This window comes from Rhipicephalus sanguineus, chromosome 4 (assembly GCF_013339695.2).
Source record: "Rhipicephalus sanguineus isolate Rsan-2018 chromosome 4, BIME_Rsan_1.4, whole genome shotgun sequence".
In the NCBI taxonomy this organism is placed as follows: Eukaryota; Metazoa; Arthropoda; class Arachnida; order Ixodida; family Ixodidae; genus Rhipicephalus; species Rhipicephalus sanguineus.
In genome coordinates this window covers 190,651,312-190,669,395 of record NC_051179.1, presented here as the reverse complement: position 1 = coordinate 190,669,395, position 18,084 = coordinate 190,651,312, and the positions used below count along the sequence as shown (strand labels likewise).

Below are 18,084 nucleotides of genomic sequence, written 5' to 3'. Positions count from 1 at the left end.
CCTGCGATTCGCCCGCGGCCGCGCAAGTCTACCACTGCAGAGAGGCTGCTGTGTGTGCACGAAATCAATGCTGAAGGCAAGGGGATCCCGTGTTGTGGATTCGGAGTCTGAGAAACACTTAAAGGTGAAAAAACTGCACACCTTTAGAAACGACATGCAAATACGAAAATGCTCGCATGACGCGTTAAGATGGTCGATTCATTGCTAAACATATGTTGATTCTACATTGCGGCTCATCTTAAATGAGTGCAGCCAGGCCTTTAGATGCGAAGCATCTCTTGCTCGGGTGTATGCCCCGCGGCTTTGGCCTTGGTGTCCGCGCTCACACTAGGCATGCGCAACTCTCCTCCTTCCTTCTCTCCAACATCTGCGCGTTACTCTCTCCACTTCTCGCCCAACACCTGCTTGCGCTTCTCCTGCGTTCTCGCTTCTGCCCTCGCGGCGCATGCGCTACTCTCCTCCTGTAGTCTCCTCTCCTTCAAGTGTGAATATAATGCGGGTAGAGCGCTGTGCACGTTCAGTACAGCGCTTGCTGCGGTTGACTCCTCTGAAATGCGGGCTCGACATGCCAAAATTCTCTCTTGGGCAACGCCGCGATGAGCGCCAGCGCATGCGCGTCCCTTCCCCCTCTCTCTCCTCTCCTACGCTGCCCCCCTCTCGCGCGCCTGTCAACCGCGTTCCCCGGTCGGCTTGTGAGAAATAACGGCAAGGCTAGAGGGAAGACACGACGCGCGCAGCGTTTCTCTTCGCGTTCTGCGACGCTTTGAAGGAGTGCATATCGAGTATCAGTGTTTATTAAGGGGTATTCAGACGGGGGAGAAATGCTCGGAGGATAAAGGCGGAGACTAGTGACGTCAGCTCGCGAGGAGAAGTCTCCACAAATGCCCCCACTCACACGGACGAGGCGAACGGAGGGGGAGACCAGTGTTACTATACTATACTACTCTGTTGGCTTGCACCACCCGTTTGACGAGCTGCAGACGACCATGCAGCTGCAGACTGTACACCCGCTGCCGTTCTCTGCAGGAGAAAGTGCAACAATGTGGCCAAACAAGAGCCCGAAATTTCGCTATATCCCCCACCGCCGGGGGATTGTTTGTCTTTCGGGGAAAAGGTCCTAGTCTCCCCCGAGGAGGCGCGGGAGGATCACGCCCACTCGCTAATCCTTGACGTCGTGGTCACGTGATTCGCAATCCCCCTGTCTCCCCCGAGCATTTCTCCCCCGTCTGAATACCCTTTTAAGGGGTATATAGACGGGGGACAAATGCTCGGGGGATAAAGGCGGAGCCTAGTGACGTCAGCTCGCGAGGAGAACTCTCCACAAATGTCCCCCACTCACACGGACGAGGCGAACGGAGGGGGACACCAGTGTTACTAGAATACTCTGGTGGCTTTTACCACCCGTTTGACGAGCTGCTGACGACGAGCTGCAGACGACCATGCAGCTGCAGACTGGACACCCACTGCCGCTCTCTGCAGGAGCAAGTGCAACAATGTGGCCAAACAAGAGCCCGAAATTTCCACCATACCCCCACCGCCGGGGGATCGTTCGCCCTGTCAGGGAAAAGGTCCCGTCTCCTTCGAGGAGTCGTGGGGGGTCGCGCCTACTCAGTAATCCGTGACGTCGCGGCCACGTGATCCGCAATCCTCCCGTGTCCCCCGTGGATTTCTCCCTCGCGTGAATACCCCTTTATGTGCTTGTTGACGCCATATTTGCTCGGCCTTCACGATATGCGTTGTCCACGCATATGTTAAGAATTTCAGCTACCGCAAGGGGTAAATCATGATCATGCGCGTGTTTCGTCGGTACGGAGATGTGCCACTAGGCGTCAACGTGAGTGCGTCCACATGAAGCGGTGCTATATCTGCCAAACAACAGTGGACATTGTACAAGCTCTCATATACCAGTGCACTATAAACAATCAACGACAGAGAGATCAGCCCTATTTTTTTGGTGAAAACACCTACTTCACCAAAATTTCGGGGGGGGGGAGGCCTCTATGGCCTCCCCCGCCCTGGCTACGGGCCTGACACACACACACACACACACACGCAGGATAAGCTAAGAGTCGAGAGTCGTCTCAGATGTGGGGTTTAATCTCGGTACAACAGCATGGTGTTATCCAGAAACGGCGCTAATTACGGATCACTACAAACCCCTGCTTAAGTCCTGGCTCCCATGTTAGATGTGAAGCATCTTATAGCGGAGTTCAATCCGGTGGTGGTGGTGTGCGGCGTGACCACCCTTACTGCGCATGCGCAAACCCTCTCCACTTCCCCTCCCCTCTCCCATCCGCCTCTCCCCCACTCCACTTCCTTACTCCTCTCCTCCTCCCCTCCCTCTATTTTCTCCCCCTCTCCACTTCTCCCCTCCCCTAGCCCTTGCCCTCTTTATTCCCTTCTCCCCTTTCCCCCTCACCACTCCCCCTCTGAAACGCGGGTTCTACATGCCGAAACAGTGCTTCGCATCATCTCATGGTCCCCTTTAGCGGAAGATGGTGTGATTTTTTTTTAAACCACGGCTTCCGCCGAGCAAGGACCCGTTCGTCAATTTTAGCCGGCGAAGCCAAGGCACAGCGAAAAAAAGAAAGAAAAAAACAACATTTAAAAAGGAGGCATGCTCGTCAGTATCAAATATTTCCGAAAGCTATTTGGAATGTCTGTGTTTACACATTTTATTTTTCTCTCAATGCCCCGAAAATAAACATGACTCCATTGTAGGGCGCCATTTGCCGCCGTTCTCATCTGGTGTCGGGACAGTCGCTGGTGCGCACGGTGTGGAACTCATCAGGAAGCTGGTTCTTATCCAGGACTGATCGGACATCTTTGTCAAGTTCAGGGTCTAAACTAGGGTTCCGGGAGGCCACAGCAGTCGATACTGCAACAAAAACGTTATCAGAGCTGTGCAAAGCATGTTTATTTGCAGGAGAATAAAAGACACGAAAAATATAGTAAACAAAATGAGTGCTCTAATTAATAAATTAACGCGGTCTATATTAAAACAGTGCTAAAGATGCAGTAAAAAGTTATAAACTTGAAATTCCTACGATTAAGAAAATTGTTCTAACATATGTAAATGAGAAATTATTGATGCTAAAGAAAAGAAAGCAGTAACATTATGGCTTGAACTACTGAGACAAGGTAGTCTACGTTTCGCATAATTAAAAGGCGAGAAATGCATTTAGCACCCAATAATATTTGCGTTGTGAGCACTACTCTCTGTCATTCAACAGAATCAGTTGTAATATTGTAACGCACAGTTGAAGTACACACTGTGAAGAATTATAGTGAGTTGGGGCGAACGTGTGCCCGGGAGGGAAACAGGAGATAACTAAAACGGAAGTCCCCGAGCAGCTCTGGAGAACAGTCCACTTTGAGCATTAAAGCCTCTTTTTCCTTTGGTTATGTCCCGCGTGGGTTGCGCGCAGCTATTATGGCCTGGGCCAAGCAGGCAGGCGCTCTCCGCCACACATTTACTTTGTTTCGCATGCATGCCGCGAACAACTGGGAGGGCGTACAAATCGGCCTGGGCGCGTAGTTTGAAACCACCTTGTGCCAGTATTCAGAACTGCCGTGTATAATCATAAACATCACGTAGACAATGAGAAGCCACTTTCGCATTAAACTGACAGTTAACTTTCTCTCTTACTTTTGTAAGATATTTGAAAATGCAATAAAGGAACACTAAATACAAAAACAAGGTTTTTCGTAATAGTAAATTTCTTTTCCGCAGTACCAAAATCACCACTCGCTACAGCGAGAGGACGCTTGGTGAGCGAGAAAACGCGCAAAAAGAAAATGAGATGCCACCTTGACGTTCCCCACCAAACGCCGTGACGTCGTATATTTTGACGGCGCCTACTGGGGCCTGCGTACTAGTTCCTAATCGGTAAAAATCAAGTAATATGTCCTCCGGGGCACAGAGCCTCAACACACCAAGTTTCAAGCAATTTAATTCAGCCAATGTCACCATAATACGAAAAAATAGCCTTGAAATCCGTCACCTAAAGGATCGAGAGTTAGGCGCGAAATTTGAATATAAGTCTGACCGTGATTTCACCCTCTATGAGTGAATAACGATATTGGTATTTCCCGAGCACGATTTATGGATCTAAGCAGATTCATTTTTTTTTTATTTTAGTGTCCCATTAACGTTATTAACTGGGTATTGAGCGAAAACAGCATGTGAGTAGTAAGACACTAGTATAAGTGATCTTTTTTTATTTATTATCATCAACCTTCTTTTATGTTCACTGCAGGATGTCCCTCCCAATGATATCGAATTTGCCTGTTCTGAGCGAGCTCATTCCAGTTAATGCTCACAAATTTCTTAATTTCATAACACCATTAAACTCTCTCCCGTTTCCCATCACTTGCTAGCGATCCCGTTGCTTTTACTGATCATCTGTTATCTGCTCTTCGTGTTACGTGACCTGCGTAGGTGCACGCTATTTTATTAATGCAAACTAGAATGTCGTCAATAGTTGTTTGTTTTCTAAGCTCCTGCGCTTTCCTTCTATCTCTTAACCGCCAATCATTTTCCATCACACGTTGCGTGGTTCTCAACTTCTGCGGAAGCTTCTTTGTTATCCTCAAAGTTTCCGCTGCATGTGTTGACTGGCGAGGTTAAACGACTGTATGCTTTGCCTCTTGACTTGGGAATGCGCTACAGCACTGGGCAAGCGCCTCAGCCCATTCTTAATATTTGGTTCATTTCCTTCTCGTGAGTAGGCCAGCCTGTTAATGATTGACCTCGATGACGTCTTAGCTGGGACGACGCTTATTAGGACCGAGGACTCGGCAGCAACAGGCAGAGCGTGTATATCTACGATGATGATGATGACACACGGCGACGATGAGGACGGAAAGGCAAACGAATGGTGGTGGTAACAAGAGCGTACATGTGAGGAAGAAGGGCATAACAAACGCAAACAGTAATTTCCCTCACGCGGCAGCCGACGCGAACGCGAGACATGAGACGACGACAGGGCGCCCCTTAAACTGCTCCACAGTTGTTCAAATACGCCCTCTCCCTAGTTTCAACAGCGCACCGAAATACTCTGAAAAACATTTAAAATAGAGCTACTTGAACAGAGCCTAGAATACGTGAACAAATATGGATTGTTTTCAACAATTCTGCATGTTTCTGGTGTCAGTGTATTACTCATTTTATTGTTACTTTGTCAGGCGGGAAAAAGCTAGTCAGCATTGCGTATGGGAAGCTGCCGGTAAAATAAATGCCGGTTAGATAGTCATGAGAGCAGCTCGCTTGGCTCATTGGTAATGCACAAGTTATCCGTTAGCACAAACAAACGAGGGGTGCGACAAATTGCGGGACTCTTCGTCATCTCTTTTTTTTTCATCGTCTAGCGTGCACATTCGTGTAACATGAAACACCACTTGATGTTTGGCTTCTTGTACGACATGGTATCATGCGGGGAAAAATCATATACAGCTTTTGTGGATGGATGGATGGATGGATGGATGGATGGATGGATGGATGGATGGATGGATGAATCCTATGAGCGTGCCCTTTATAACGGGGTGGTGACAAGTGTGCCACCAGGCTCGACTAAATGAAAAGTGTTTCCCTTCTCTCTTCTTTTTGATAATGTTGGCCTGGACACATAACAACCAGCGCCCCTTGCGGCAACGGCGCGAAGCTAGCTGATTTTCATTGGAACGAGCCAGTTTTTCTCCAATAATTATAAGCGTACAGGGTCAATGGCGAAAAACACAAACCACAGAGTGCTAGCAACCAAGACGCACCAGCCGACCGCAGCGATCACGTTGTGGTAAGCTTCAATTTCGTTCCCAGACCAGGCAGACATCGTACAATGGCAGTCTGTGCAAACGACGTAAACTCTGGCGCGGTTATCGAGACAAAAACGCCGACTGTGATAAAGCTATGACGGTTATCTTAATGGTATGTAAATCGCATGTGGTCTTGACACTCAGCTTTTTATTTAGGTCATTCTCAAGTTGCCGCGTTTGAGTTACATTGTTCCCTAAAGCATTTTTTCAAACAGCAGATAACAAACGAGCCAGCCCATCTTCGTCGCTCGGAGGGCGCATGCGATAACAGCACTTCGCTCGGGAGGCCTGCCGTCGAAGCAGAGAGGAGACACCCCGCCTGTCTTGAGCGAGCATGAAAAGACGCGAAGGGGGGGAGGAGGGGGAGGGGGTTTGTGGCTCGAGCAGCAACTTTCAACTTTGACCCTAAGGACGCGGTTGCGATTGCTGGCGCGCGCGCTATCTCGTAGACCCTTCTACATGCTGCACCCTCAATGCGAAGACACTGTGCAGAAGGAGCATCTTTCTTTGGAGCGGCCGCATTTTCTTATACCGATGTTCTTTCGACTTACGCGAGATCGCATACAAAAGAGTTTGCTGCCAGTCTCACTTCGTATAACATTACAATTTGGTGCTATCGCATTCATTGCTTCGCCCTTGCGGTGAAACTGACTTTTTTCAGCAGGTAGTGACTTAGTTTCACAGCATCCCACAAGAGGTCGCCGCCGAAACAAAACAAGCAAGTGGATGGCAGCGATGGAAAAGAAGCCGGCTCTGAGTAACTACCGAAAGGGAAAAAACGAAATAAGGAGGGAAAGGTTTTATGATAATTCAAGGGGAAGCGCTTTACTGTTTGAAGCAAGGTCGGGCTGCCTTAGAACGCGTAGTTATAAAGCGAGATTCAGTATCGAAGCAGAACAATGTACATGCTGCGGGGAAACTAAGGAAACGATGGAACATGTACTGATTGAATGTGGCGATATTCACCCAGGTATACGTGTGGGCACGAGTCTACATGAAGCCTTGGGTTTTAGGGACAACAATGGAAAGCTGCACACGTCCGCGATAGAAATAAGTAAGAGACGGTTAGAGTATTGGTGGCAGAAAAGTAGAGATAAAGAACAAAATAAATAATGGGGGAAAAATAAGGTCATTCTGCCTTAAGAGGCAGAGAGATGGACCGTGAATTTATATTTTTTTGGTATAATAACATAGATTTAATCAATGTAGATAAGGTATTAGGCCAACATAAAACAAGGAAGCTTTTTTTTTATTTTTTTTTCTTCGAGCCTGGTGGCAGACATGTCACCGCCCCGTTTTAAAGGGGACGCTCATAGCATCCATCCATCCTACAAAGGTTTTCGTTTTGGTTTTGCTTTCTCGCTTTACACGTGTACTATGTTTTTTTCTTTAACATTCTGACTTTTTTCTTTAACTTAATGACACGTACCAGGGTGTTGAAGTCTCCGTTTATAACTGTTGCTTTATTCTTTTAAATAATCTGCGGAGAAGAATGTGCGATTAATTTACGCGAACAGAGATCTTTCATGCTACTGCAGGCGTATTGCGTTGCAAACGTGTTTCTCAGTTATGATGATTTTCTTGTGATCTCAGGTCCCTCCAATCCAGCAACTTACACTGAACGAATTAAGCTTGAAGACGCCACTGTAAACAAGCCATAGTAATGAAATAAGAAATTTAGACATTTTCGCAGTTGCTTTTTATTTTAAGCCTAACGCAAGTGTCTTTCATAGCCCTTTAATGTCCACCTATTGCTCCCTTGCATAATACTCTGCTGCTAATACACTGCTGCTGCTGCTGCTGCTAATACTCTAACGCTGCTAATGCTGCTGCTAATACTCTGCTAAACTGAATTTCTCCAGTTTGCAGCCATCATAATATTTTGCGGTTGTTACAAAATTAGCATTCTACGAAAGCTGTTATTTCATAATTTATCTGAATGGTCTGTTATTTACCTGTTTCCATATTTCTTGTTGTATTGAACAGAAAAGGCCAGTATGCTTTCTTTTTTAGGCATCATAAAGTGTTGTTCGCTGCATCGAGTTGGTCCGTGTGATATGACTAGGGATCCGCGTTTTCGGAGTTCATTTTTCTTGAAATTCGGGGGGTGTTCTTCGGAGTTTATTTTTTCGGAGGAAATTCGGTGTTTATCGGAGTTTCTCTCACGTAAATCTCCAATTCTCCGAAATTTGGTGTTTATTTTGCATTATAAGCTGTTGAAATGTGTAATTATTATATAAAGCCAATGAAAATGAGTTGCGTTGTTGCTGATAATCCTGTTTCTCTATCCTTTCATTTTTTCTCAGTTCCTGTTCATTTACCCCGTTAAAAAGGCTGTTAATGGTCCCTGCTGTAAACTCGCCAAGGTGTACTTTTGGGCGGGGGGGGGGGGGGGCAGGAGCTTGTCAAGCTGCTCTCAGCTGTTTCTCCCAGCCTCCCTCATCTTGATGAAACATAAAGGACCTATTATTATTTCTATTCTCAATACTCCGAAATCTTAGATGAACTGATAACTGAACACGAAAAGGTGCAAACGCCCTAAGTGTGTTTTAGATGTCTGGAAGGTTTAAGCCCAAAAGCACATACACATACAAGCACAAATACTCGAATACAAAACACCTAGGCTTGTTCGTGTCACAACTTTAAAGCTTGCTGTAATAGACGCAATCATATTTTACGACGTTGCTGCCGCTGATGGAGGTGCGCTCCTTTCGAGTGATGATTCTCGGCTTTGAAAATGTCCTTTTAAAATCAGAGTTTATCGGATAAATCCGAACTGTCAAAAATTTTACCGGCGAGTGTTTCTGAGTTTTTTTCGGATTTATCCGAAAGCACGGAGCCCTAGATATGACGTATGTGGGTCAAAGACTTCGGAAGGCCTACTACTATATTACTACTACTACTACTACTACTACTACTACTACTACTACTACTACTACTACTACTACTAGACACAATAATAATGATAACTAACAGACAATAATTGACAATAATTATTGTCTGTTAGTTCTCATTATATTGTGTCTAACTAAGAAACGAGCCCTTAAAAGTCATCGCCTTTCCTTACTACTACTATTACTACTACTACTACTACTACTACTACTACTACTACTACTACTACTACTACTAATAATAATAATAATAATAATAATAATAATCAATCATTTATTTAACGTGCCCAGGAACAACCGTGAGGTCTTTGTATAGGCGCACGCAAAAAAAAAAACAATAAAAATAAACGATACAATACAGACAGTCTTCAGAAAAAAAAAGAGCAAGAACACGCAGACAAAGAGAAATGAACACAAAAGGGGAAGAGTAAAATAAGACAACATGAGAAATATTGAAGGGGAATAAAAAATTAGATTGCATATATACAACTATGCGGAAAGACGGAGAAGGGAAAACATTGTACATTGTGCCATACTATGTCAAAACAGTGCAAAGCTCGGATAAAAACAGTGTTTGTGGACTATGAAAAACGTCGAGATCAAGAAAATTAATATTATAAAGACCTTGTATTCTCTGAACGGTAGAGTGTTGGAAGAAGGAGGCGGGCACATGAAACGGTCTGTTCTCTCTGGTTAACTTACGCGGAATTCGAAAATTAACACAATTGAGATGTACAGGGCAGGATATGATACCGTGGACTAGCTTGTAAAGAAATAAGAGATCAGAACGATTTCGTCGGCAGTGAAGTGATGGCAGTGATAATGATTCAGCAGTAGTTGAACGAGATCCAGAGTCATTTTTAGCAAAGCGATGGTTACATATGCTGAGGAATTTTTTCTGGACTCGTTCAATGGTGTTACCGCTGGATTGAGCAATGCCATTCCATATCACGGACGCATACTCAAGTTGCGGAAGACATATTGCCGTGTACAATTTGTGTAGGGCCATGGGAGACCTGAATTCTCGAGATATTCTACAAACACATCCGAGAGAACGAAGGCCCCGCATAGTAGCACGCTTAACGTGAGAAGAAAAGTTTAACGCGCTGTCAACAACAACACCAAGATCACTGATTTCATAAACCTTGCATAACGGCACAGACTTGACAGAGTATTGAAATGACACGCTAGATGTTTTGCGAGTGATAGACATGAATTTTGTCTTTGAGGTATTCAGAGAAAGGTTATTGCCGTTGCACCATTCGGAAAAGGAACACAAATATGACTGCAGCAAGCGACAGTCGTTAACTGAATTAATTTCCTTAAATATCTTGATGTCATCGGCATACAAGAGGAAAGAAGAATTACGAATGGCAAAAGAAACATCATTAACGTAATTAAAATAGGAGGGGGCCTAATACCGACCCTTGAGGGACCCCACTGGAGACTTTATACAAAGAAGAGGTTTGGCCATTTACAGCAACATAACAAGATCTATTGAGCAGATAGCTGTGCAAGAGATGCACAATCGACAAGTCAGCGTCAAAGTTCACAAGTTTAACCATAATCAGTGTGTGGCTGACTACGTCAAAAGCCTTGCTAAGGTCCCAGTAGATTACGTCAACCTGTCCTCTCTGAGAAATAGGTGTAGAGATCTGCGTCATGAAACTAGCAAGATTTGTGGTAGTTGAGCGGCCAGCAAGAAAGCCATGTTGATTTGGAATCAATGAGTTTTTCACACTAAAGGACAATATATTGTGAAGAGCCTGTTCGAAGATCTTTGATGTGGCACATAGTAGAGAAAAACATAGTAGAGAAAAACATTAGAGAAAAACTAATTATCGGGCGATAATTAGAAACATCTGTCTTAGAGCCCGACTTAAATGCGGGGAAAACACGAGCAGTTTTCCACATGCTTGGAAATGTGCAAGTGTCCAGGCTGTTATTAAATATCCTAGTCAGTACTGGGACAAATATACTACCATAAGCTTTTAGTATGGCGGAGGGGATGCCATCTGGGCCACATGATAAGGATGGTTTTAAGCGCTTAATGCATTCGCTGATAAGATTTTCATCCAGCGACAAAGCACTGGATGAGCTAACTGCCTTGGGCTGTTGTCTGATATCAGTACTAGAGTCTGAGGCCTTATAAACGGATGAGAAATGTGCGGCAAAACAGTCAGCGACGGCACGCACTTCTACCCCATTTGAGTCTAGTAGCCTGAAGGACTCTCCGCTTTTGCTAGACCGTTTACGTACATACTTCCAAAACTCAGCCGGCCTGTCAGAGGCTCTTTTTTTCTAAGAATTCAATATACAAACTATGATCCCGTTTATATAGGCGTTTAGAGAGAGTTCGAAAAAAGCTGAACTGTTCCTTCCACTCGCTGGATGGAGAAGATTTAGATTTCCTGTGTGCGTGATCTTTATGCTTCAGTGCACTGATAAGTTCAGATGAGAACCAGTGGGGATATTTACGTCGTTGAGGTGTATACTGGGGAATAAAATTACGCATGCTGCTCAGTACAAGCTCCGTAAACCGATCAACCTGGTCATCAACATTTGGTTTGTCAGTAACCTGTGACCGCTCAACGGTGGACAAGTGATGATAGGGGCCCGTGTAATCACCTCGCTTGAACGCAAATCTTGGAGATTTGTTTACGTAACTGCTGTAGCTCGTTGTTTCGGCTGATGCAGATAATTTTACGTTAAGTGGTGGGTGGAATTTGTCCGGACGTACAAGAGAGACGTTGGAGCGGGAAACTTCAAGGGGTTGATCGTTTGACACACACAGGTCTAAAACGTTGCCACTGGAATTGACGACTGAATTATGTTGCAGTAGGGAATTAAACGCCAGAAAGTCCAAGAGCAGGCTGCACTTTTTCTCTGTGAAATGATTGTAATGAGAAAAGGTAAGCGTGCTCCAGTCAATTCCAGGTGCATTGAAATCCCCAAGAACAATAATTCTGTGCCCACTATGAGAAGATATCACAAGTTCAATAGAAGACATGACATCATGAAACGAGGCAGGGGAAATGCTGGGCGGTAAATAGAAACATCCAATCAACAATTTTTCACGGCGCTCAAGGTTGATTTCTAGCCAGACCAATTCTTCAATAGTTTCTAGGTCTTTCCGTCTAACGGATTTCAGTGAATTGTCAATGGCAATCAGCACGCCACCGCCTTTCTGTTTGGTTTCACTGAAATCTCGTTCACGGCGGAAGGTGGTGTAGGTCGGGGGAAAAAAGTCCGATGAGGGAATTTCAGTGCCGAGCCAGGTTTCAGAAATAGCAATAATAGGAAAAGAAGACGAAAGAACATTAGAGAAAAACTCGAGTGTCTTGGTACGCAGACCCGGAGCATTTTGGTAGAATATTTCTACGTTACACGGCACTTTCGATACCTGGCACTAGCTCAGAGGGATGAAGCATGTCATCGCGCAGCTCCCCACGAAATGGCTTGAAGAGGCATCCGATGGGCCACATCGAAGGGTCATTCAGGCGTTGTAGTTTCCTCGTCGACTTCGATATAGAATGAAGAATATGACTGGAATCTCATTTGAAGTCGCCGGCAGGAGATGGGAGACATATCCAATGAAGCAATATGTTTTTTGATGTCAGCAGCAGTGGTGTCCGGGCTCAGCTTCGTAACAAAAATAGCCTTTGGCCGTTGTGGCCGTTGTGGTCGTTGAGCTACAGATATAGTGGATGCTTCATAGCTCCAAACGAGGCGGGTTTCTTCTTTCTTCCACCCTCAGTTGCCGCTGCAGAAGAGGCTGTCACAGGCATCACACTGACACGCTCGGACGTGTCTACGTCACCTGGCGGCGAATCCGAAGATGAAAGAATTTTGGAGAGAGGTTTTTCAGAGTACGCAGGTTGCTTGGAGGTCACAGATCGGTCAACGTTCACAAGCTCTGGAGGGATCACAGGTGCCTTCACTGCCACGGCGGCCGTGCGGCGCGTCAGCTCCTCACGCAGGAAGCGGACCTCTGCACGAAGGGAGGCAACCACGCGGGCTTGTTGTTCAACACCGCGGGAATGATCCTTACGGAGGCGCTCGTTTTCTTCGCGTAGTTGGGATACCTCGTCGCTGAGGAACGAGATTCCCTCGAACGCGTCGAGGATGAGGCGGCGCAGCCCGGCGAGATCGCCACCCGGAGGGGTGCACGTGGAGAGGGAACCGGTTTGAGAGCTGCAATGCTCTTCGCTGCCCGCCGCCGAGTTGTCTTCGCTAGGCTTACCAGAAGAACGGCTCAGATCACATAAATTGCAGCAAAATGAGCGCGATCCAGACTTCAGAAGTTGCAATAATAATAATAATAATAATAATAATAATAATAATAATAATAATAATAATAATAATAATAGTTGTTGGGCTTCTACGTAGCAAACACGCAATGTCATTATGATAGACGTCTTACAGTGGAGGGCTCCGGAAATTTCGATTACGTGGAGTTCTTTATCTTGCACCTAAATCTGGGCACACGGCCATGTATCCTTTTGCTTCCTTCTAAATACAGCCACCGCGGCCAGGATTCGATCCCGCGACCTTTGGGTCAAATATTTAGTAATAGAAACTAAGTGACGTTCCATTCTTAGTATAAATACAAAGTCTTTAAGGTATTAGAAGCTACTCTAGCCCGGTATACAGGCTTTGTATGCAAACCGACAGATGATAAACTCAAAATTTCTTGAGATATCCTTGAAACACACGATTACCAAGGTGCAATGGTAGTTCATATTCATTTCGAACCTTAATGGTCCTACCACAGTGGTACGCCAATAAGTGTTCCTCCCATAAATATGCCCCAATCATCTCGAGATTTCAAAGTCCGCATTTTGCCCATTTCGAGCTCTTTGTACCATGAAATGCGACAGCCGTCATGCAATGGTGTTCAATGTTCCCAATTGTCCAAAAGTACTAAATACCGGAAATGAAAAAGCGCTTGCCAATAGTGCACCATGCAGCATCAGTATTAACACACCGCTTTTTTACACACATTCGTAACGTTCTCTACTATATTAAGTTTTACGCTGAGGTAATGCAATATTCAAACGCCTTAGTGGTTTTCCCGAAGAACTATGCTAACGTGTACAACAAAAATGTCTGGTGCGCACTCCAACATACTGCTTCACTCCGGCTCTGCAAAAAAGTCCGAAGCAGCACGTTGCTGCAATATACCACCGTTACGTTAGCGAAGAAGCCAGGAAAGGGGCACAGATAAACAACGCGGCGGCAATTATCGCGGCCAGACATTTCGCGCAGAATGCCGCCAGCTGTCTGGCTCAGTATGTCTGGAAAAATGGTCGATTCATCAAGGTAAATGTAACTGATAGCGAAGCTTCCATAGAAGCCCATACGTTCAGAAAATGGCGGCTTATCAGCTGCTCATGGGGCTTAGCGCCATCTCTGTGAGGAGGGAACACTTCCGGTGGAACAATAAAAATAAAGCGGATATGACGCAACGTCCGGTATTTAACTGACGTCATTTTGTTGGCACTAGCGCGAAATTTGATCTAAAATTGTTTTCGTAGGCCCCTGATCGCTAAGGACTCGCGCTAATGCGAGTCCGCGAGTCCATGCCGAGTGCACTTCAAATCAAAGCCAGCTAAACTAATATCAGCTCATGACCAGATGGTGGCGTTTGTGTACTGCCGTTTAATTTGCCTTGATTTCATTAGGAAACTTATTCTTGGAACTTTTATTGGAACATATGCGTTCGTGGCATCTTCCGCAGATCGATTAAAGCAAGCAGCAGTGTGCGTCTCATATTTGCAGCGTTGCTTATTTGCTTCGCACATACGCAGGTTCTGTAAAGTGCATATGGCTCGTGTGCTTCAGTTCTAACAAGATGAAAGACGCCAGGTCACGCCAAAATTATGATATTTCTGTTTTATTCAGTGGTCACAATAACGCAATTTTATGACACAGCAGACAATTAGCTCCAAGTGTGGTCGTAAGTGCAAAAAGTGCGGGGACATTACGGGCCGTATGTTTTGCCTTATGCTCCGATAAATTACCGTAAGATGTAACGCGTACAGGCATACGAATTGTAGCGCGATAGATAACTTGGCGATCTGCTCACCGATAGCGGGCATAATAGCGGGCACTGCGTGTTCACCAAGTAAACCGGGTCGCAGGTATACTGATTCACGAAAATTGAGCGAGCACAGTATTGCGAACCGTTGCCCCGGTTTCTTATCTGGAAGAAAATGGTCGCCAGGCGTACGGCTGTTCCTATTGCATCCTTAAACAGCACATCGTTTCCGCGGGTACCAAGGCAAGCGCTCGGCGTTAAATGTTATCCGCATCGTCCCACTGCCCGTTGGACACCGTCCTGAAAAGTTCACCAACGATGAAACGCCCCTCACGACTGCGCGCACAGCAAAACTTTAAATCTCTCTGCAATAATTCAGAGAACGCATGCAGGTGCGCAACACCAAAACACATGAGGGGGAGTGTCGTCGCAGATGAATTTTACGAGCACGTCCTTTCCGTACAACGCAAGGCCTGCACTGAACAATAATGGCGTGCACCTCTCTTCAGAGCGCGTTATGAAAAAGGTTTTTCGTAATAATTAGACACTGTCATAAAATCTTTTCACACTGATTCTATATAATAATTACCAGGAAATTAATATGGCATTTGTAAAACATGATTGCCTGGCCTAGAATAGATGTTGATTTTTCGCTATTAGTGTCTGTTCCCTCCACACATAGTCGCGTTTCAATAGCAGTACCCATAACTCCCCTTGCTGATGTTGCTGGCAATAGGTTCTGAACCACTTTTCGCCGGAAGCTTCGCGACCTATCTGGATGGACCTTGGATTCATTGCCAGTCGGGCACGTAGCTCGGCGTCTTCGAGATAGCTCCGCCACATGTCGCGCTCCTTTCTGTGGACAGAGGCGAAAAGACGACCTCAGTGCCCGCATTCTCAAACAATCAAAAAAGGCAATAGTATCGTGTGTGGTGGCCTAGAATCTCATGCGTTCAATTAATGAAGAAACGCTCGCCTGTGACGACATCGTTGCAGTGGCCGTTGGTGTTACGAATGTTTCAGAACACAGGAGTGAGCGTATCGTAAGAGCTGCGAGCGCAGAGCGACTCGAGTTACAGTGTACTGGAATAGGGGCGGTGTGTTCAGGGAGCGCTCGCCGCTGAGGCGCTTCATGCAGACAGCACGAAATGGCGCTGTCGGACTGTGGGCTGTACGAAACCGACGGCGCAGCGCCTGCGCTCCTCGTTGAAACACGGACACCGGTATTTCTGCGAAACGAGAGCTGTTTAACGCTCTCGCACTTGAAGTGCTGTTATCATTTTCTATCAGATTTGGCCAGCAGGAAAAGACGTCCTAATCGCAGTCGAATAGACGTGCGAACGTTCGGCGAATGTGAAGAAGCGCGCCCGCAACGCAAGTTTATATAGGATATATTCTAACGTATCCCAACAATAGTTAAGCGGATTTATTGACAAACCTGACAGCAAAGGGTGTCGGAGGAAAAAAATAAAACTGATTAATGGGCTTAATATCCGCGCGCACTACTCGAGCAAGAAATAGCACCGTAGAAAAGTATTTTGAATCGATTTCAAGCAACTCGGATTTCAGGTGCACATAGTTTCATTTGCAGTTCGCATTCACAAAAATGCGGCCGCGGCATCCGAGACCCAACCTCATGCGCGTTGTTCCTCAACCGCGGTTACAGAAGAGCATACAACTGTACATGTACATGGCTCAAGACCTTCCCTGCTTGCAACTTATCTTACTTCGCTATAACGTTTGTCCCTTATTCTTTCATACGATTTTGCGAATACCATGCAATGACTACATTTGCTCAGTTTATTCATGGATTTCTTTATTGACATAAACTGCGGCAAAATGTCAGGCTCGTGTGCCAGTCTGAGACACACCGACATCGTAGATTTCTATGAAAGGAATAAAACAGGTAGGGAAGACGCGAAAGGCGTCTCTGAACGAAGCACACAGAGCATGCCAAAACTCGGAAAACAGCGTGCATATGTTCCAACCCAGACCATAGAGACCTACATCGGTAGTATTACGCCTAAATGAATTATTTTAGTTACATTCACGAAATTAGCTTTTCCATTGAATGAAAAAAGTTGTGTATAAAGTGCAAAGGAGTGTCAGCATACATGTTGCACGAACCAGCTAGGAACAGCGGCTAACATTCAAGTTCAATTTCCTTTTTCGTCGTGCTTCTCTGGACTGATTAAGACCCTTAACATAAAAGTGCAGCCTTGTTAGCACATAAAAGCGCACGACTGAAGATGTGAAATCATCAACATGCAATTTGCACCCTATGGCAAAGTCAAACTTAGCTTTCACTAGAATCATGACATCGACTATGCTGTCGCTACACAGCTCCTCTCGATTGCAGAAGGTTGTAAATATTCCCTCAAGTTTTTTCACTGCTTCAAAAAGGACTTTGAAGGATACAGCAAGCCTCCCCTGTTATAAATTTCTGTGAATTTTGAAACTCCGTTACTGACACGATAGTTCTGCAAAAGAAGAGAGCGGCACTCCTCACATTTGTTGCGAGTAAGAAATTTCCGTGCGACATACCCGGGTATATAATGGATAAGGCGGTCATCACCCTTTTCCTCCACAGTAAGCCCGGTGCTCAGCTGGCATACTGTTTAACCATTGCTGTACCAATGTCAGATTTCCAGCTTCAACAACTTGTGGCGACACACTGCGTACAAACTATCGCATCCTCCGCCTCGTCACTCGCTAGCCCAGCGTGACACGACTGCATGCTACACCACGTCTCCGATAAGGGACAGCGCCACCGCAGCGTCACCGGAGGCTTACGTCATCGACGGTGGCTTTACAACCAAGCTGCCAAGCTCGGAAGTTATCATTCCTTCGCTACCCCACTGAGCGCAGCGTCGCTATGCTCACCCCGCTGCTGCTACTTCGCTAATAAACAGTTCTTACGTTTTATCTTGGGATGCGTCCTTCCATCGACACGGCATCCCACATCTGGTGACCCGGAAACCGAACAAATCGCACCGCCATGGCCGATCCGGAAGCTCTTGCCGCTCTTCGCCGGCAAGTGGAACAACTTCAACAACTTCAGGAACAGCAGCAGCGCTTGCAAAATGAACCGCATTCGTGCGACGATTCCGTACAGCCTCGTGCGGACTACGCCCCCCAAATCTACGTTACAACGGTCGCTCTCAACGCCGGCACTGGTACCACTGCGGCCGTTGCCGGCCTAGACATCTGGCGTGCCACTGTCAAGCTTCCACCATTTTGGGCGGACTTGCCTGAGATATGGTTCGCCCAAGTCGAGGCCCAGTTCTCTCTGGCGCGCATCACAAAAGACCGGACCCGCTACGACTACGTCAGTCGCCC

At 46.0% G+C, this 18,084-nt stretch overlaps 1 protein-coding gene across 1 annotated transcript in view; it reads right to left on the bottom strand.

Moving 5' to 3' along the window:
* Positions 1-2,620: 2,620 nt before the first annotated feature.
* The window catches only part of LOC119390975 (uncharacterized), a 232,878-nt gene continuing 217,414 nt past the window's right edge, over positions 2,621-18,084 (bottom strand). The window contains exon 5 of the mRNA XM_037658685.1: positions 2,621-2,878. Coding sequence (XP_037514613.1) covers positions 2,742-2,878 — 137 coding nt within the window. The 3' untranslated portion in view covers positions 2,621-2,741. The remainder of the gene's footprint in view (positions 2,879-18,084) is intronic.